Source organism: Leptosomus discolor, chromosome 2 (assembly GCF_034619465.1).
Source record: "Leptosomus discolor isolate bLepDis1 chromosome 2, bLepDis1.hap2, whole genome shotgun sequence".
NCBI classification, from domain to species: domain Eukaryota; kingdom Metazoa; phylum Chordata; class Aves; order Leptosomiformes; family Leptosomidae; genus Leptosomus; species Leptosomus discolor.
The window spans coordinates 3038706-3060814 of record NC_141392.1 but is presented as its reverse complement, the minus strand read 5'-3'; the positions used below and the strand labels follow the sequence as shown (position 1 = coordinate 3060814).

The 22109-nt window shown below is 42.4% G+C and overlaps 1 protein-coding gene across 1 annotated transcript in view; it reads right to left on the bottom strand.

The window, feature by feature from the left end:
- Nucleotides 1-16631, bottom strand: part of DNAH8 (dynein axonemal heavy chain 8) — a 141692-nt gene extending 125061 nt beyond the window's left edge. Inside the window, exons 1-10 of the mRNA XM_086460546.1 lie at nt 16557-16631; nt 15765-15899; nt 12215-12299; nt 11232-11380; nt 8543-8732; nt 7998-8161; nt 6851-7027; nt 6398-6511; nt 1948-2055; nt 137-238 (exon numbers count right to left, since the gene is read on the bottom strand). Coding sequence (XP_086316672.1) covers nt 137-238; nt 1948-2055; nt 6398-6511; nt 6851-7027; nt 7998-8161; nt 8543-8732; nt 11232-11380; nt 12215-12299; nt 15765-15899; nt 16557-16586 — 1254 coding nt within the window. The 5' untranslated portion in view covers nt 16587-16631. The remainder of the gene's footprint in view (nt 1-136; nt 239-1947; nt 2056-6397; nt 6512-6850; nt 7028-7997; nt 8162-8542; nt 8733-11231; nt 11381-12214; nt 12300-15764; nt 15900-16556) is intronic.
- Between the last annotated feature and the right edge of the window lie 5478 nt (nt 16632-22109).

Here is a 22109-nt window from a genome sequence, read left to right as displayed (position 1 = left end):
AACACTCAAAGCATCATGAAATAAAACAGCAAGGAGGTGTGAAGTACTTGATACATACTGATATGGACTTCCTTGTGCATACCAATAGCTAATCAATAGGTTTGACAGGTAAATAATAAAATATCAAAATACAAACCTTAATTTTTCCCATGACTGCTGATGTGTCCTGCTCCCAGACATGAGACAAGCCACCATCTGTAATATATGCTTTACATGTTGTGACCATTTGATTTGTAACCTAGTGCAGACAAACGAAAACAAGTAGGTCTCAAGCTTATAAGGTAATTTGCCCATTTCACAAAATCTAACAAAATTGCCATATGTATCTATTAGTACTATCAGAGTTTGGGGAAAATTCATCTGTGAGAGTAACAGTGGCTAAATAATATATGTAACATACATGACAAACACCCTATCAAAAGTCTTAAAACACTCTGAGAAGTGTATTTAAGCCCCAGGAAATATTTGTAAGTGCTGTAAGTGCAGCAATATATACGCATAAACACAGAATGCCACCAATCATAACTCAAGAACAAAGTTATTTAACTATTCTTCACTTACTTTTTAGAGTGTGCAACCTGATTTAAAAACTGCAATTAAAGAATTTTATACCCCAACAGTATATCTTTACCTTGGTCTCCCATGGTTATGAAAAGGAGAAAATATTATTCTGCTTCTCAACCACAAAAATCCAAACTTTGTAATGACAAAGAGAGAGGAGTTCAGGTGTGAATGCAGATATAGAAAACAAATCTCAGAGAACAGCTACAGGTAGATAATCTTTTCCATCTATTAAATAACGTGAACAATTCAAAACCGTTCTCCTAACACATAAGAATACTGTAACCAGGTCCTAAGAATCCCTAACTGAGTAAGACTGAAAACTGTCACACCAAAGGCAGCCTCACACTGTAATACAACTGGTGAAGTTGTAGATAGGACCTCCAGAGTAACCTCCAAAGATCTTTAAATGAAAGCAAACAGCAAAGGGGTCCTTAAGCCATTGCATCAAAACAGAGCTTTTTCCTTTCTATTTCTTAGCACAGCTTCATGTAACCAGTTTGTTACTGGCCTCTGTAGCGAAAAGCCCAATCCCTTGGACTGTTAAATAATAGACACCAGCAAGTGTCGATACACAAACATATAAAAAAATCATTCCATAACAGGCAACGCAAACATTGCTGCATAATCCATACCCAACATCTGATGTATGGAAAAGGGCCCCAGCCATGGATAAATGTAGCCCCAAAGCAGCACATAGTTCTTCATATCCTAGTTCCTATTGAATTGTAACAAAACTTTACACTAAAGCCGGGGGTGTAGTGAGGGTCTGCTATGAATTTCCCCTGTGTGCTTACTGGAGATGTGTGTTGTAGTTATGAAGGATTTATTTGATCCAAAACCATCACACAAACCATCCTTTCCTGCAGTGAATACCTGGATTTGGCAAAAGACGTGGGTATAATTACCTAGCTGGTCTTAATTTTCTGTTTAAGGTGCCAAAGTTTATGACCTGAGATTCAATTAACTTTCCAAGTATGACTTGCTTCTGACAGCAGGAACTTTTTGTCCTTCATACCTTTTGGAGGAATAGCCTAGTCAGACTGATGGCCATCTGCTTAATTAGGTCTTCAAGGCTGATAATAAAAGAATCTTTGTGGATTCAGTGGTTTAGGAAACAACCGAGCAGATTAATCAAGAAGATAAGGAAAAAAATAATTAATTTCACTGAACCAAGAATAACAACAAAGTTCCTTCCAGAAGACAAGTCCCTAATCCAAGTTCAATCCTCTCCTGATCAACAGACCTCCCTTCCTTTCCCATGCAAGTAACACTTTATCTATTACCATTTTTTAACAAATGTCCTACTGATTTAAACAAAATAAGGGTTTTTCCCTGAAAAAAATCACATAATTTCTATAACAGATATACTACTTAGATATCTACCTTTATAAACAGTGATGTCATTCTCTCAGAAGTATTGTAATATCTTGAAACACTGTGAATCATTCGTATAGTCTTTATCAAGTTTGGTATTCCATGTGTCATTGATACCTTAGAGCAGAGTTTTGGAAAAAAGTTTACTTTCTATTCTTACCAACTGTATTTTTATTCTATTGATAGCTCTTAAAATTAAATTTTTCCCTACATCACATGAACCAATCTTCAAAATGCCATGGCATCTTACTAAAAGGCTTCTTGCAAAAAAAAAAAAAGCGCTAATCACACTCAATACATTTTTAAACCTCAAATAATAAAACTAATAAAACAAATTAAAGATATTTATATGAATTTTTAATGTGATATTTTAATGATCAAAATTGAACATCGATTCAAAAAGTACAGGTTGCATTTTTTGGCACAGAAGAAAGTGTTCTGGCAGCTGACAGTGGTTGTCTGTGATAAATGCTTTTGTCCGCTCTCCTTCAAGTACATCTGGTAAATATACTCTGTGATTACAATCATTATGTAAAATGTTTCATTCAGACATTTAACAAAACTAATGAAATAATTGTTATGATGTTAATTTAATTGAGTGCTTAATTCATTCAATTATCATGTGAAACACCTAAATGTTTCACATTTCACAAAATCATTGATCATTAAAAAAAATTAAACTGCAGTATTACAAGTGCTCTGCAGTTCAATCACTTCCAAAGCATTTTGAAAAAAAGAAACAAAAGGTAAAAAATGATAATTCATTAACATTATCAGGGATTTACTAGAGTTGCAATTCAGAACATCAAGCAATTTTGACCATCACCCGCCAGCAGACAAGCCAAGCTCCTGGAATTAACTTCAGGCTTCCAAGTAAACACACCAATCCTGTGGATAGAGGTAGCAGGTATGTGCACAGCAGTGGCACATGACACTCTCCCACAGGACACCCCTGTCTCTAAACTGGAGAAACATGGGTTTGATGGATGGACCACTGAGTGGATAAGATTTTGGCTGCATGGCTGCACTCAAAGAGTCATGGTCAACAACTCAATGTCCAAGTGGAGACCAGCAACAGGCAGCATTCCTCAAGGATTGGTACTGGGACTGGTGCTGTTTAACATCTTTGTCAGCAACACAGACAGTGGCATCGAGCGCACCCTCAGCAAGTTTGTTGGTGACACCGAGCTGTGTGGTGTGGTCGACACGCTGGAGGGACAGGAGGCCATCCAGAGGGACCTGGACAGGCTGGAGAGGTGGGCCCAGGTGAACCCCATGGAGCTCAACAAGGACAAGTGCAAGGCTCCAAACCTGGGTCGGGGCAATCCCAAGCACAGATACAGGCTGGGGGATGAGTGGATGGAGAGCAGCCCTGGGGAGAAGGACTTGGCGGTGCTGGGGGATGAAAAACCGAGTATAACCAAGCAACGTGCGCTCACAGCCCAGAAAGCCAATCTCATCCTGGGCTGTGTCAAAAGCAGCGAGGCCAGCAAGTCGAGGGAGGGGATTCTGCCCCTCTGCTCTGCTCTGGTGAGACCCACCTGCAGGGCTGGGTTCAGCTCTGGGGGCACCAGCACAAGACAGACATGGACCTGCTGGAGTAGGTCCAGAGGAGGCCCTGAAGATGCTCAGGAGGCTGGAGCACCTCCCCTGTGAGAACAGGTTGGGAGAGTTGGGGGTGTTCAGCCTGGAGAAGAGAAGGCTCTGAGGAGACCTTACAGCGGCCTCCCAGTGCTGAAAGGGGCTACAGGAGAGGTGGGGAGGGACTCTGGATCAGGGAGTGTGGTGATAGGACGAGGGGTAACAGTTTCAAACTGAAAGAGGGGAGATTGAGATGAGGTATTGGGAAGAAATTCCTCACTGTGAGGGTGGTGAGGCACTGGCACAGGTTGCCCAGAGAAGCTGTGGCTGCCCCCTCCCTGGCAGTGCTCAAGGCCAGGCTGGATGGGGCTGGGAGCAACCTGGTCTGGTGGGAGGTGTCCCTGCTCATGGCAGGGAGTTGGAACTGGATGGTCTTGAAGGTCCCTTCCAACCCAAACCATTTTATGACTTGGCAGAAGAGTGTGAAAGACAGGCTATATGGCGTCAAAACAACCCTCAGCATCCACGTGCTGTTCATCACCCTCCTCCCTGCCCCCCCCCCCCCCCCCCAAAATGGAATCAGGAGGTTCAAAGTCTACTGATTTTCTTTTTCAATCCTTAAGAAAAAAATAAACCCCTGAATACTGGACTATGTAGAGATTTCTACGATTCAAAGCCCCAAGTTAAACAGCCAGTATAAATTTTTCACGTAATAACTCACTTCAGCTACAAATGTGACTGTGTGTGACCCTGCATATACTAAATGCCATATTTTAGGCACACACCAAATATCACATTAAATCTTCCTGTACTCAAATCTTAAACCACTAATACTTAAAGTCATTTTCAATATCAGCTATTAAATTCAACCCAATTCAGAATGTGATTCTTTTTAAAACAGGATATATTTAACTTTGATGTCATTACTTTTAAGTTGAATACCATAGAAAATCCTGCTGAAGTTACCTTGATCCCTGGAATAACATTCCAAGAAATGAAACAGAAATTCATATTTATCCAAATTGCTCCAGGTTAAACAACGAGCTATAGTTAAATATCCTGTATTAGTAAAGTGATAAACTCTTTAATGGGTTTCTGCCCACAAATGTCTTTCTGTTTAAGATAAACAGAATTTTATCTTAGTAACTCGTATGAAGCAGCTTGGCATTATGGCCTGGTACCTAGCACCCTCTAGCGATACGCTGGAGATAAAAAAAAGCATCTTGGTAATACTGTTCGTCATACTCCTCTCTTCTACTGTTCCATGCAGTATCAGTTCTATGTCATATCACAGACTTTTTCCTTCCCCTCACTTAAAACTTTGAAGTAGTATTCTAAGCTGTCAGCAATTCAAAAGAAACACAACACTTCTTGGCAGAGGCCAAGAGGCAGGTAGGACCAAAAACCAAGGAAGACTGAAAAAAAAAAAAAAAGAAAAAAGGCAGAACAAGCAATTTTTTCTAGGGTATTTCCTCCTTCCACTCTATTCTGCCACAATCATTACAAACATATACCTGTCACAATAATTAACAGTTCACATTAAGCCTACTAACTGTTACCTTGAACTAGGGCTGACCAGTTGTCTATGTTTAGCCTGTACCCAGGGCTAAACTGCAAGTTGTCTATCACCCAACAAACCCTCCCCAGCCAGGGAGGGGAATCAGGAAAGGAAGGAGAGCAGACCCGTGGGTAGAAGTACAACGGATTTAACAAAAACACCACCAATCCCAACAGAGATATACTTAGCCAAACAAATATGGAATCATCACAATTGACCCCAGAGCAATCCTCAGGAGAGGCCAGAGAAGGAGCAGGGGGAACCAGAGCCAGAGGAACTCCAACAGGAGCTCCCTCTTCTCAGCCAACCTTCCCCCTTCACAATGACCATGACACGATGGGATGGGCTACACCTGTAGCTGCCTCAGGTCAGCTGCCCCGGCTGGCTTGAGCCTGACTAGCATGGCTGGGCTGGGATTCTGTCCCAGCCAAACCAGGACACTGGTCTACAAGGACAATCAATTATTTAAAATCTGACTAGCTGGTATTTCTGCAAACAGAAGGAGCGAATACTGTTTTCAATATCAAAATACTAATTTACCCATTCAGGACCTCATTAGGTTTCATTACTGTCTATTGTCTACACTTAGCCTGTACCCAAGGCTAAATTGTAACAGTCGCTCTGTCACCCAACAACCCCTCACCAGCCAGGGAGAGGAATTGGGAAAAAGGAGAGCAAACCTGTGGGCAAAAGTGAAACAGATTGGATGAAACACCACCAATACCAACAGAGACATACAGTTATACTCAGCCGAATATCCAGTCGTCACAACTGACCAGAGAGCAGTCCTCAGGAGAAGCCGGAGGAACCTCAGGAGGAACCCCAGAGGAGCTCCCTCTCCTCAGTAAACCTTACTCGGGTCAGCTGCCCTGGCTGGCCTGTGATTCTGTCCCAGCCAAAGCAGGACCCCGACACAAGGGACATTGCGGTACGTTGGTTACAGCTGTGTGAGTATTCATGGACGCATATGGAATTTGCAAGGAAAGACATATTTTGAGATTCTTGTATTATAAAATATATATACAATACCTGTTTTAGCTCATTTTAAAAATAGTATGAGTAGCAGGACTGACTTACGAGGCAGTCATATGTATTTATATATATGATAAAATACATATTTTAAAACAACATATTTTAATGTAATATAGAATAAACTAATGCTTTAACATTTAGCTTGACAGGCATTTTGAAAAAAAATAAAAAAATAGAAAAGTAAATTAGAAAAAAATACTTTTAAGCAAACACAAAGATTTCTTTTGCCCTGGACATTCTATGTAAATACCCAAACCACGTTTAAAGAATGACGACAGGCATACTTACAGGATCACAGTTGTAAAGTGGCTGACAAACTTTTGCAAGTGTGCGCAAGTATTTCACATCATCTTTTGATTCATGTGCTGCATCTGTGATTCTGGCATCTAACTCTTGCCACATCTACAGGGAAAATAGTACTGTAAAAAACTTCATACAAAGCGAACTATTTCTTAGCTTGCATTGATCTGCCAGAAGTAAACCTTGGTAAACTAATTTTTAAAAAGCACTCTCAAAGCAGGCAATAAAAGTTATTTTGATTCATGGTAATTTTTGTCTGTATTTCTAAAAATGTCTTGTTTTTTCTCTTAATATATTAAGAACACCAGCACCATATTTAAATTTTCCTCTCTTAATTCTCCTCAGGAAATGTCTCTTAGATGCAATGAAACAAAATAAATATCGCAAGCTTTGTCTACTATAGGGAAAAAAAAAAAAATAGAAGAAGAAAAAAATAATTACCCTTAGTAGTTTAGAATGTCCAACATTCAGAACATTAATGACAGCTTTGCAGTTTGGTCCTTTAATCTGCTCAATAATAAAATTAAATTTAGCAGACATACATTTCCAGTACTCTAGTTCAGTCAGTGGACCTGAATCATCACCTTCTTTCCTCACCTGCTTACTCTCAATCAGAACCTGCAACCAATTTGAGAAAAAACAAATGTCTACTATAGAGAATAGACAAATTATTGTAAAGAAGAGAAGCTACTCTTAGGATACTAACTTAAAAAGGAACAAGCTTGCAGTTATTGACACATGAAAATGGTTCTGATTTGGAAAAGCATCCTAAGTGTGAATCGTACCCAAATACATCCACTAACTGAAACCACGGCAACTAATACATACGCTCAACTGCTGTCATAAACTGAGTGAATCTCAGCATGTACGCGTATTTTTTTCTTTAATCAGAATCTATGGATTGAAACACACCAAATGTAAGTTCACTCGTAAAAAACTTGAAGAGCTACTTCAATAAAAGTGTTAAATATCAGACACAAAGTTATAAATGTACTCATTGGTATGTTGATAAACGTGCAGTCAGCTCTTTTTCCATGTCCTTTATGCTTTTATTCTTGTCAGCTAAGCACACTAAACATAGTATGCCCTTCTGAGTAGAGGATGTCCCAGTCTACACGGATTCTGTATTTTGACAAACGGTTCTGTGCTTTATCACGGAGGTCCCAGACACCAATTTCTTGAGACCTTACCATGTAAGATTTACACAGGATCAAAAAATCCCCTAGTGGGCCTGGTCAAAGACCTTTTATTTAAGAGTAGTATCTCATACTATGACTGGCAGCAGAAACTTAACAGGTAATGTACAGAGTACACCTAACCGTATACATGTGGTCCTCACCAGCGTTATTATTCCTGCGTCCTTCTGACCTCTCCTTCTTACTATTTGTGTATTAACTGTTCAGAAACTTGGTCTTGCTAGACTGTAAGTTCCTGGGGACAGGGAGTACCTACTTCACTTCACTTGTGCTAGAAGAGAAACACTTGTCTTACGCAGCTGGAGATGCAAGTCTGCAGGCAAGTCTCATACATCATTTGTACATATCTATCCATATTCATGCTGGACTGACGTGTGAAAGCAACAACTTACCTGTTCAATTTGTCTGTACCATATCATAAGTACTTCCTCTAGCTGGTGAACTATGTCAGGATTATCAGCTGCTGCAGTCACTTTCTCAAAGGACTGGAGTTTAGAAAAATTAATGTAATCTATTTTTTTCAACTCAACAGTTCCCTCAATGCTTATTATAGCCCCTGGGGGAAACAAAAACAACAAAAACAAAAAAAAAAAAAAGAGAAAAGCAATTACAATACAGAACCAATTAAGACTTTCAAATTAATTTCCACCAGTGTAAGCAATTTAAATTTGGGAATATATGTCTGCAAACAGTGTTGTTTTCAAATAAGAGCCATTTTACTGCACTCACAGAAGGAGTGTCCCTCCTTAAAAGTAACATAGCATTGGAGTACTTTCTTATGTAAATAATCTACCCATGTACCTATTACGGAAGTAATTGATTATTTTCTTTTTCCTTGCAGAACGTGAAAAGCTCCTTACCTATGTGTTACTGCCTTTAAACGGAAATTCTTAAATAAATTCCTCTAGTTTGATTGCTTCCTAAATGCAATGCTTACCTTCTAAAAATGAAAGGTATCTGTTAATTGTTTCCACAAAATTCTGTTTGGTTTTTTTATCCTGTTCGGTCTGACTTAGGGCACCCCAATTATTTGTTGCAAGGATAGCAGGGAGAAAAATCTTTTCTATCATACTCCTAACACCATGTAGGAGTCCTTCAGTGGCATCCAAAACACCAAAGAATATATCCTGCATTGTAACAGAATGCTTGTTAGTAATGCAGTAACTTAGACTGGAAACAGTACTATAAAACCAGTGGGTTTTTTTATAAAGGCACTCCGATCTGCCAGTGAAAACTTTAAGGAAACAAATCTTTACAAAATACTGATACCTACAAAGTGACCATAAGATACAGTTTTCAATAAAAAAGGGAAGTCATAGAACCATAGAATCATAGAATAGTTTGGGTTGGAAGAGACCTTCAAGATCATCGAGTCCAACCTTTGTCCCAGCTCTACCAACACCACTAAACCATGTCCCTAAGGACAACACCTACCCGTCTCTTAAACACCTCCAGGGATGGTGACTCCCCCACCCCCCTGGGCAGGCTGTTCCAATGCCTGACAACCCTTTCAGTAAAGAAATTCTTCCTAATCTCCACCCTGAACCTCTCCTGGTGCAGCTTAAGGCCATTTCCCCTTGTTCTGTCGCTTGTTACTAGAGAGAACAGACTGACCCCCGCCTCACTACAACCTCCTTTCAGGTAGTTGTAGAAAGCCATAAGGTCTGCCCTCAGCCTTCTCTTCTCCAGGCTGAACAGCCCCAAATCCCTCAGCCGTTCCTCAAACGAGACACACTCCAAATCCTTCACTAGCTTGGTAGCCTGCCTCTGGACCTTCTCCAGCACCTCACTGTCCTTCTTCTAGAGAGCGGCCCAAAACTGCCCACAGCATTCGAGGTTGAGCCTCACCAGTGCCAAGTACAGGGGCACGATCCCCTCCCTGCTCCTGCTGGCCACACCATGGCTGATACAGGCCAGGATGCTGTTGGCCTTCTTGGCCACCTGAGCACACTGCTGGCTCATGTCCTGCCGGCTCTTGACCAGCACCCCCAGGTCCCTCTCTGCCTGGCAGCTCTCCAGCCACTCCTCCCCAAGCCCGTAGCCCTGCTGGGGGTTGTTGTGGCCAAAGTGCAGGACCCAGCACTTGGCCTTATTGAAATTCATGGAACTGGCCTTGCCCCAGTGATCCAGCTTATCCAGATCCCTCTGTAGAACTTCCCTATCCTCAAGCAGATCGACACTTCCACCCAGCTTGGTGTCATCTGCAAATTCACTAAGGGTGCACTCCAACCCCTTGTCCAAATCATTGATAAAGATGTTAAACAGAAGCAGCCCCAGTACTGAGCCCTGGGGAACACCACTCGTGACGGGCCGCCAACTGGATTTAACTCCATTGACCACCACTCTCTGGACTCGGCCATCCAACCAGTTTTTCACCCAGCACGGCGTATGCCCATCCAAGCCAAGAGCAGTCAATTGCTGTAGGAGAACACCGTGGGAAAAGTCAATAATGATTTACTACAGTTTTAAAAGGCTGCCAGGTTGTATTTTTGTCATTTCATTTATTTCCCTATCATACAGAAAGTTTGGAAAATTTTAAGTCGTACATAACAATTAAAAACATTCTAAATGTCCCCATCTACAATTAGGTACTAAGTAATGAAATGCAAGTAGCAAAAATGCTCTGAATGTCCATATCTGAAGTTATATGAGAAGCAATTATCTGACTGAATGTATATTACTTTCGATCGGATGAAATATTTGTCTGCTCTCCAAAACTAAATCTTACAAGTTCTGATTATTTTTATTTTTCCAATATTTTAAATATTCTTCAAATCAGCAAATACTAACGTACTTCATGTAACAAACTTCATCGAACATCAACTTCCTTTTATGTTCACTTCAGTAAGGAATTTGATGCAAAAGCAATATTTATGGCCAATTTTGAGACTCTTGATGGACAGATCTTGTGTCTTCTAACAGTGCTTTTCCCCCTTCACCTTCTCAGCTCTCAACAGGAATAAAATATTTTAATATATAATATAAAATACATAAATTAATAATGAATTTTCTGTCTGAAGAACTTGAAATCGTATTAATTAGAAGATACACACATAAGACTGATTCTTATCCATTTACAATCTCTTGAGCACTGCCCGAGTATCAAGACATGTAGCTATGAACGAGAATGAAGCCCATACTTAGCTAAGAATTTGTCTTGTAAAGCAGAACCTCATGCTACATAATTTACACAGGATAAATGTATATTGCACACATTCAAAGACGTATAACAGAGAACAGTACAAGTAAACTTTTCCTCTCCTGGTATTTGCAATAAAGTCTTCTCAGTGAGTCCTTCTAGTTTAGAGATTTTGATGACAGCTAAAATGATGAGTGGCTTTAACCTCTCCAAAACCAGCAAGGAGAACGAGAAATGAATCTAGATGCTGACTTCTTTAACAAGAGTCCTGTAAGACACTGAATTCACCAGATACCCTGAGTATTTGCTGAAGTGATACAGCTAATGCACTGTCTACCCAGAAAGGAGAGCAAAGGGCACGGTATAGCTTAGCTCTCAAAAAATGCAGTTACCAGTAACTTTAGTTATGTGGCAAGAGTGAAACAAATTATGAAACAAAAATAGCTATTTTTAAAGTTTTTAGGTTTTGAAATATAGAAAAGAGTACCTCATGTATAGTTTTTGTGCTGAGAGGGCTGTCGTTCCTACAGAGGACAAAAAATAAGCACAGTCCTACGAATTTGTCTGGTGTCTTGTCCACATATAATCGCATCATTTTACTTCCTTTTACAACTCCTGGAATTGTTCGACCACATTCTGAAAAGAATTTCGTAGGTGTCACTATTTTCAAAAGTAAGGGGATTATAAAATGCTTAAAATCAATGTAGTGAAATATAGACATCAATTATTTTCTTCTTTTATGTGTAAGGGAATCAAAACCAGCAGAATTTGCGGCTGTAACTACCACACAATTAAAAATCTAAACTAAACATCTAACATATGCCTTGCAAAGCCATTTTGGTGCATTGTACTGCACTGACAAGGGAATTTGCTCAGGTCCATTATTTTGGGTTAATTTGCTGGTGACTGAGGTACTTTGTGTGTTTATTCGCATTCGCCCTATCAAACAAGATGTCATGCCCAAGTGAGAAAACAGAATATGAGATGCCTGCGGGTCCCTTGTGGATACAGTCCTGTGCAATTTGATCATTTCATATAAACAGGTAAGGGAACAGCAGGTTCAGTGCTTAGAGAATCATTTTAGACATTAAATTCTAATTCTTTACTGAGCATGTGAAAACGAAAAAAAAATCAAATATTTGTAAAATGCAAATTCAGACAGGTTTTATGAAAGTGCTTTCTAATGAACTGGGGGCGTAACTCCTGTAAGAACAAGTTGCAACCAGTTTAAGATTTCAGAACAACTTATCTATTTATAGCCTTCCTTCCAAGAGTAGCTAAAATCGACTAAAATTTTTTAAACAATTTGACATGAAGCAAGCATTTAAAACATGAATTTTCAGTACTTACAGCAAAAGGCTGCAAAATTACGAACAAGTAGAAACAGATTTTTTTCTGGGAAACATTAAACAAAATTAACAATAGAAGGCACTATTACATCTGCCTGTATTAATATGGCGAAAAATTTACCTATTCCTGGTGCTTCTCCTTCTTGATAGAAAACTTTCAACGTTTTACTTCCTCCCTTGGCAAAAAAAGAATCAAAGGCTTCCAACTGTTAAATAAAAAAGAGAATACTTGTTACTCAAAATATTTTTATGTGCTTTCAAGACATGAAAAAATAATTTGACCATGCCACTGTTTAAAGTTTTAGTGGTACGTAATGTTTGCTGGATTTGATCAAAATTCTCAAATATTGTGAGGATTTACAAAACAGCATCATAGATACTTCAAATATTGCCTTCAAGTACCGAACCCGCGCACACAGATGGCCTCGCTCCTGGTAACTGTGTATGAAATGGTTACCTTCCCGTCCAGCAATGCAGAGACACTGGAGGATTTTCTGTCACTCACAGAGATCTGTAAGTCTAAAGCTGGAAGTAACTCAGAAACATGCACAGCAGCTTTGCATGGCTTGACATACCCTGCTAGTGCTACTCTGGCCCTAAACATAAAAGATTAATTTTTAAAAGAGGAGTAACATGACACATGAGGATTTTATCCTGGAGACATGAATTACCTCCAGAAAAAAAAAAGGCTCCAAAACCTTTTAATGACAAAGAACACTTTGCTGCCCTCTGGAAGGACAATGAGCTCACATCTGAGGGAGACCATGCTGCCCCATAATTAGCTTGGGGTACCCATCCATAAAACACTGGGTCTCTAGATGGCATTTTGATTTCTGTCATGTTATACCGAGTGCCTCGGACAGTAAGGATGAAAAGCTTTGAAACAAACGCTTCTTGTATATGGATTATCATTCTGAAGAACTGTAAGAGATGACTTGGAATTCCCTGAAATGAAAGCAGGCTGAGAAGGGGCGGAGGAGAGGGGCAAAGGCCCTCTGAGCCCTCCCAAGGAATGCTTCAAACCTCAATGAACGATGCAGACCTTGTGCTTAACGAACTGATAAGGCTGACATTCGTTTATCTCTTGTGGGCCTGAGCAGCACAGGCTGCGGCTGGAGGAGGGAGTCCTGTGGAGACAGGGCAGCTCTGCTCTGGCCCAGCTGGTTTGTTTTCGGGGCTATCTTGTCCGATGAATGACTTTTGCCTCATTATCCACAAAATGCATATTGAAGTTGAAGCCCCTTTATATGTTCATGAAGATTTTAGAGCTCATGTCGTGGACCTAATTAAGAGATATATTAATCACTGTGGGCTAATAAGTGTTTATGTACAGACCTTGAGAGTTGTCTCACCTTAGTCCACTGGGGATTTGTGAATCCGAGTCACGTGCCCCCCTCTTCTGAGTGGGTGCTGACAAGACTTGCCTGAAATTACAGCTAGGGTTTCCAAAATCTGAATTTTCCAACTGCCCTAGGCAATGTGTGTGTCCTGGTAAAACCAGGATGCGTGATTTAGCAGGAAGTGAACAAAGCTCTGAAAAGCACTGAAAGAAGGTTTGGAGGAGATCGGAAGGGACAGATCTGGTCAAAATCCAGCTTCTTTCAGTCTCTGTAGTTATCTGCAAGGATGACTGACTCAACAAGAGGTGACTGGGCATTCAGACTCTCCAACTGAAGGGCTCAGCCTTGGTAGCAAGACCTTCTGTTTCCTCCCCATCAAAAAAAAGTCAGAAATTTAGCTAGCAAGTATGTCTGGAGATGCAACACCTGTTCAAGCACAAAGCATACAACTCTAGATGTGGAATATTTCTTATAAGCATGAGTTTTCCCTCCAAAATAAACAAATATAACATCAGAATCAGAATGGCAACAGGAAAATGAGTGACAACCATGTGGAGAGAATTTAAACTCGCTCTTTTGAGAAGACAACATTGTGTGAAAATAAAAGTAGTAAAAGCAAGACAGCTCTAGAAACGCACGCTGCGCTTTCACTTTGGTTAGTAGGCACTAGTGAATAACAGGGTTAAAACTAAGAAAAATACAGAAAAAATCCCCCACCAATAGTGAAAGAAAAGAAAAATTGTTAAAGTATTGAAATGACAAAAATCAGAAGAAGATCCGCTACTGCAAACAGCACTCCAGCCTGAGAGGAAGAGCAAGGCAAACAGAGAGTAACTTTTGGGCTTGTGTGATTTTACACAGGAGGTGAGACGTGAGCTGTGCCTGCGGCTACTGCTGCTGCAATCGGCTTCTGGTTCAAGCCCACACGGTACAAACGCTCGCTGTGTGAATGCACACACAGGTAATGCTTTAAAGGGGGAAACTTGACTCATGGATGTCACAGGCAGGATGTGGTTACGGAAATTTACTGACAGTTTGTTAAAAGCCCCACAGCCTAAACTGTTTATGAATAAATTAAAACTGGAAACTGGAAAATTTCCAACCATAAAAAGGCTTCAGATGGTCCTGGTGACAGGAAAAAAAAACAACCAAAACCCAAAACAAATGGAAAACTAAAAAAAAAAAAAAGGCAAAAAAAAAAGCCTTAAGAACCCAAAGGTTCTCAAGTGTTTGTATTAATCAAACTCAATGTAGAACAGCAGTTTTACATGGAGCCAGAATGATCTAAAAATATATACCATTTAGCAGCCGTGAAAAAAGGAAATACTAGTTGATTGGCAACACTTAAAGCACCTCTATGTTGTGAAGCATACAAAAAAAGTACATTTTATGATACATAAATATCAGTAAACAACAAATAAATTCAGATTGGGACTATATTTGGCTTGTAAGTGAACAGCTGAAGTTCTAACGATTTGTTTCAGCAAAGGAGACAATATCTGGCGGAGTTTTGAATGCCAAGTGAAATCTCTAACAGACAAAATACCGTCATGCAATCAGAGAAGGCAAGGGTCATATCTTTTCAGAAACAGCCATACTGAGCTTTGAGGCTCTACTAAAAAGAACAGTTTAGCTGGTTGCTCCTGTTTGTTCAATCACTGTGAAACAACACGAAAGACACACCAGGAAAGACACACAAAGGATAACTGAGCTTTCAGTTGTTCCACGTGTTTGGGATCTACTCACTCTACAAACCCACTTTATCCCACCTTTTAAACATTCAAAAATAAACAAAGCACTTAAACCTGAAAATTATTTAATGGGTCTTTCCAGATGTAATTACAGTAATTAAATGGTGCAGGATTGATCTTCCCGCTTATGACTAAATAACACTCTTGATTTTCAAAATGTTCCTATGAAGTTACAGGTATTTTTGCAGAATCTTTGGCATTTCAGTGAGGATTTGCTTCACAAATAAAAAAAGATCATCTTTAGACTATAATAATGTCAGGCTGAGATGGATGAAACTTGTTGGAACTGGCAGAGGTGACAAGAATCCCTCGGGTCAAAACAACAGCAGTAATTCTATTTCCCTTGAGGTAAGAAAAATGAAAAAGCCACAATCAAAAACCTTGGGAATATTTGCAAATCTGCCAGGAAACTAAGCTGAATGATTTAGTCAGGCATAATTTTAGATGAGTTGTGTGCCTTATTAATCACATTTTCCGGCAGAAACAATCAAAATGATGGATAACACTTCATATCAAATGGGCAATCTGCTATATATTTTGACTAATAATTGAAACCAACAAACACACAGAACCGACTCACCAAAGGGGCATCCAAAATCATTTCTTCCACAGTTGCTAAGTCTAAACCTAGCCGGACACTGAGAACTTCAAATATGTATTTATATGAAGGATCTACTTTTGTTCTTCGATATTCTCTCGCTTCTTTGTATCGAGCCTGAAACATTAAAACGGTCTTTCAAACTAAAAATACGCAAAGTGATGACAACAATTACCTGCTACTTAACTTGCAATAATGCTGAAATCTACTGTCTTGTGAGACGACATAATTGCCCTACTCTTAAAAAATATCTGATTTTTCAGAGGCTAACAGAAGAATAAATTATTAATAGTTACTATAAAACATGAACTAAATTCTGAGGATATGTCAGGGAAAAGCAAACATTAAATATACTACAGGTAGATTTTAAGATATTTGCATGCCATATTAACTGGTGTTATTTTTCACAATCAATATTTCAAATTATTATATTAATACAGAAAGGTCACAACATTAATTTAGAACTAAAGTATCTAGAGTCGGTAAATATTTGCAGGAACTAAGCTAGGTACAGCTTTGCTTCAGTGTCAATTTTTCAGTTAATATCTCCTGCTTCCTTCCTCTATTACTTTAAAACAAAATCTCACTCCAAACATTGGGAAAAAAAAAAAACCTCACTCACTTTCTACCAGGAATAATTTAGTAAAAGAACTGTGTATAAATAAAAAGGAAAGATAAAAAAAACCAAACCAGAAACTATTAATATAAACTGAACTTAACCATCTGAGAAAGTAACCAGAAATCTACTTCAAGAGCGAAGGTTGGATACTAAACCTGTTTTTCTTTTAAAAATTGCAAGGACATAATTCCAGCACTGCACCGGGAAAGCCTAGACAACTTTCGGCTTGCCACAGAAGCAGCCTCTAGGGGAGAGGAAAGGCTTGCTGTTTGTTGAGTGTGGGGCATAGGTCCGGCTCCAGCATCATCTGCACGACTGGGTCCAGCATCTTCTCCAGGGTTTGAACTTTCTTCATTATTTTTTCGTACCTTCTCCATTCTGAAATCTGAAAATTTGCAAAAAAAAAATATAAATTGCATTTTTAACAATACAGATTTTTCAAGTCTACCTTTTCAAGAAGGCAGGAAGGAAGAGCAAGGTAGGGAATAAAGACACAACAAAAAGAGAGCATCTCAAAACTGATTTCCCCAGTACATAAATTTAATCATCTCATCAAGTCCTCCTCCAAGATCTTAAGATAACAGACATTTATATAGGTTTTATGACAGGTTACAAATGTCAAGCTGAAGATGATTACAGAAAGACTTTTTAAAAATAATTTACCATACATTTGTGTTTTGTAGAACAAGCATCTTTCTACATAAAAAATAAAATTTTAAAAATATTAATACTTTCACTGAATATCTGATTACTGAGAACTAGAAATGTTTTAGAATATAAATGACTTGTTTAAATCTTAGTTTGCAAAATACATACACATATTCAGCGACTGAGCTTACAAAGAGACTTGCATACACTTCCATACCAAGCACGGCTGACACAAGCACTTACACACGATTTTTTACACAAATGCCCTGCCATGCATAACGTTCTCAACATGTGCTAAGTGTTTGCGGAAGTGACACAAGACAGAGGGTGCTGGGTAGTATTTTTTCAGTGGAAAAAATTTCATTTTAGCATGAGACATCCTCAGCATAATGAAACAAAATCAGACTTTCTCTTAATTCTGTGCCTAAAACCTGGAACACTGCAGTGCACAGGGAATGGATGCTGTTCCTCCACAGGAGAAAGGCATTCCTCAAGTCCATCTCCTGGTGGCCAGGGACTAGCAGGTTAATCATCTCAGATGAGGATTTCTAAAATGGCCCAAACGGAACGATGTTCACGGTTGACTGCTAAGCAGCAGGCCGTTATGCAACGGTGGCTCCTTCCATTTTCTTTCCCTTTCTACTCCACTAGCACATAAGCCTCGGAAAGGTTTGGTTTCTGAATCCCAAGCCCATAATTCAGGGCTACAAGATTCACCTAAATCCTCTCTCTCCATGTTTTCCTATCATGGTGCATACTCATCCACTTGCATTTGCTGGCTGCCATCAATCCTATTCAGTAGATCTTAACATTCATAAATATATACAGAAAATTAAGTGTTTTAATCAGTGTGCTCAAATCTAGACATGGATCGCGCAACTAGTTTTAAGGCACTGTAATCACCAGCAGAGCTATGCCTAAAGTCCTTGCTCTGTGTCTAATTTTTGCTCTAAAAGTAGATTGTTCAGATTCACAGGGATGTTATAATGCAGAAATAATTTATAAAACAAATGTTAAAACATGCCGTTAAGGTCATACCCAAAAGAATAGATAAAAAAAAGCCCAAACAAACACAGAAACTGCTAGTCTACTCTGAGCACTATTACTATAAGAATTAAAATACCTCTCAGGAATTACCTAGTAGTTCCTGTGAGGCCTTAGGGCAGCCAGCCATAGGTGTAACTGGGTTACACACACTCTTAGATACTGCTGCCTGGTTCAGGAGACAGAAAACCAGGAGTGACGCTGACATGAAAAGCAACACCTGGTGCTACATTCCTATCACCTTATTTTTGCCCATGATTAGCAAAGTGGCCACTGTTCCAGGGACTCCGGCGTGCAATCACCTGTTGCAGGAAATGTTTGTCTCTTTCTTGAAGTAAAAATACTAAGAAAAAACAACTTAGGGAAATCACATTAAAAAAAGGGAAAAAAAAAAAGAAAATGTAAAATCTAAATCAATTCCTTTCTTTTCCTTTACATTTATGTGGCTGAGCTGGCCATCTATAAGGTTAGCAGTGGTACTTTCCTCCTCAACACTCACATTGGGTGCTAATTTCCTTGCCTTTTAACTGGTTCTCTTGAAGTTGACCAGTGAAATCAATACCTTTCCCTAAAGCCCAAGATGAGAGAGGCTGGGTTCTCACAGGTTTTTTCTTAAAGCAAAGACTACATTGTACACTGGCATCCTCCCAGACTCTCCAAACACCTGTACTCAAGATGCCTGGTGGCTCAGCTGGGGCTTTCACACTTTTCAAAAACCAGTGCCTGAACTCCACCTGGCTACCTGTCCTCGTTTGTAACAGCAGATGTGCTTTTATGTTAAAATCTCCTTTCCTCCCCTCCAGGGTGCCCTAAATCTTGTCTACAGGGCTGTTCTTGCAAGAGAAGTGGGTCTGGCTTCCAGCACACGTCTTAGAAGGTAGAATGAGGTGAAGGAGGGAAGTGGAGGATTCTCAAACATAGAGCCAGAGGGATACTGTAATGGGTTTTCATGGCAAGGTTTTGACAGCAGGGGGGTTTACCGGGGTGACTTCTGTGAGAAGCTGCTAGAAATTTCCCCTATGTCTGATGGAACCAATGCCAGCCAGCTCCAAGATGGACCCGCTGCTGGCCAAGGCCAAGCCAATCAGGGGTGGTGGCAGAACCTCTGTGATAACGTATTTAAGAAAGGGAAAAAGTTACTGTGCAGCAGCAATTGCAGCCAGAGAGAGGAGTGAGAATTCGGGAGAGAAACAACTCTGCAGACACCAAGGTCAGTGAAGGAGGGGGAGGAGATGCTCCAGGCACTGATGCAGTGATTCCCCTGCGGCCTGTGGTGAAGACCATGGTGAGGCAGGCTGTGCCCCTGCAGCCCATGGAGGTTAATGGTGGAGCAGATCTCCTCCTACACCCTTTGGAGAACTCCACGCCAGAGCAGGTGGATGCCCAAAGGAGGCTGTGACCCCATGGGAAGCCTGCACTGGAGCAGGCTCCTGGCAGGACCTGTGGCCCCGTGGAGACAGAGGAGACCACGGCAGAGCAGGTTTGCTGGCAGGACTTGTGACCCCTGCGGGGGACCCACGCTGGAGCTGTCTGTTGCTGAGGGACTGCACCCCATGGAAGGGACTCACACTGGAGCAGCTCGTGAACTGTAGCCTGTGGGAAGGACTCACGCCGGAGAAGTCATGGAGGACTGTCTCCCGTAAGGGACCCCACGCTGAATCTGGGGAAGCACATTGAGGAGTCCCCCTGAGGAGGAAGGAACAGCAGAAGCAAGTGTGATGGACTGACACCAACCCCCATTCCCTGTCCGGCTGTGCCACTCGGTGGGAGGAAGGAGAGAAACCGGGAGTAAAGTTAAGCCCAGGAAAGAAAGGAGGGGTGGGGGGGGAAGGTGTTTTAAGATTTGATTTTATTTCTCATTACTCCTCTCTGAGTTGATTTGTAATAAATCATGTTTTTCCCCAAATCGAGTCTGGTTTGCCTGTGACGGTAATTGCTGAGTGATCTCCCCCTGTTCCTATTTCGACCCTCGAGCCTGTTGTATTTTCTCTCCCCGGTCCAGCTGAGGAGGGGGAGTGACAGAGCGGCTCTGGTAGGCACCTGGCGCCCAGCCGGTGTCAACCCACCACAGATGCTGCCTTCTGGCTCTCCTAAAAAGCTGAGGTGCCTCAACCCGCATTTCTGCTTTGGCCCAGAGATGCAGGCAAAGAGCCTCACGGACCTGGCTGCAGCGGTGCCTCGCAGCGCGGAGAGGGACGCGCCCCCCGCCCAGCAGCCCAGCCGCCTGCGGCTTCCCCCCCTCAGGCGGCCGGGCGGACTCCCCTCCTCAGCCGGCGGGGCGGGCGGGTGGACTCCCCTCCTCAGCCGGCGGGGCGGGCGGGCGGACTCCCCTCCTCAGCCGGCGGGGCGGGCGGGTGGACTCCCCCCTCAGCCGGCGGGGCGGGCGGGCGGCTCTAACGGCTGCCGCGGCCGCTTTCACCGCGCCAGCCCGCAACCGTTAAGGGGAGCCCGTAACGGTCGCGCCGCCGCTCGCGCCTGGGTCTCGCTCCACCCCTCTGCCCGCGAGCCGCTGGGGCAGAGGCGCCGCTGCCGGCTGCTCCTTCCAGCGCTGGCCCGGGCGAAGATCGACGTCGACCTCCCCCCCCCCCCCACCCCGAGGCTGAAGCGTCGTTCCCGCGTTGGGCACCGGGCGGCTTGATGCCGTGTATTCCCCCTGCTCGGGGGCTGGTTTTAAAGGTACCTACGGCAGGGACTTCAGTAACGCAGCCAGAGTTCTGCCCTGCCAAAGTGCCACCCTCTCAATTATCAAAAGCGCGTATATTCCCCCAGAGTCCTCCATCCTGTTCTTCATGCTGAAGGGAAGGGCATCCTTCTGTCAGACCTGAAATAACGGTTCACGCTAAACGCCGCTGCACGCCCCCGAGGGGCGCCAAGCGCTGCCTGCCACCCCCCAGCCCCCGGAGGCGAAGGCAGGAGCCCGCCGCCGCCAGCACCGGAGCCACCGCGCAGCGGCTGCCTCCGCGGGCAGGGCTGCAGCCGCACGGCCGGGCCTCCCCACCGCCCTAACGCCCCCGGAGCTGGGCACGGCCCCCACGCCGGCTCAGGCGTTTGTAGGGTACCCACGGCCTGCGAGCGGCAGCGCGGAGGATCCGTGGTCTTGTTGACGGAGGGTCGCCATCACGACAAAACTTATCTACCCCGCGGCAGAGCAGCCGGCACTTCTGTACGGCAGCGCTGGGAAGCACGGCGGGTGGCTCCTCCTGACGGGCTTCAGTTACATCAAAAACTCGGCATTTCTATATCCTTTTTCTGCAAAGTCATGATCCTTAACAGATTTTAACATAAGCATGCATGTTATGACCGCTGTTAATGTTGACATCTACAATGATTGGTCCACTCGATCATATAACTTTATTAATATTCCTATACTAATATAACCATTAGTTATTTTACTGATCAAAATCTCTGTTCTACAAATGAGGGTGGAGAGGATGTGAGTCTTCACAGCAACATTCCTTTGTGTCTACGGTTCCATCCCATGAGAGAACGAGCGGAGACTGTACCATTTCACCCCCCGTACCTGCCTCCCTGCCTCCCCGCCCTGTGCTCTGCACCATTTCACCCCCCGCAGCAGCTCTGGCTTTGGCCATCTCCGCAAGGCAGCAGCTGCTGGCTCTGAGCATCAGGGAGGGTTTGGGTAGTTCCTACCATCATGTAAATTAATTGCATCAGGAAATTATTAAATATAAGACGGTAGTTGTTCATTAAAAGCAATTATCAATGAAAAGTAATTAGCTATTCAAAATTCAGACCTGATTATAACAGTCTCATTCCACGCCTCAGATAATTAAGGCCACAGTCAAGGGGCTGCGGCCTCTTCATGCCGCTGGAAACGACCAGCGCTGCCGCCCCTGCCCCTTGCCCCCCGCCGTGCCCCTGCCGCCCCGCCAAGCAGCGGCGCGGCCGGAAGGACGCCCCCCGAGGCGGGACGGAGCGGGGCACCGCCTTCCCGCGGGCGCGGCCACCGTCGTCTCCTCCTCCTCCTCCTCCTCGTCCTCCTCCTCCTCCCCTTCCTC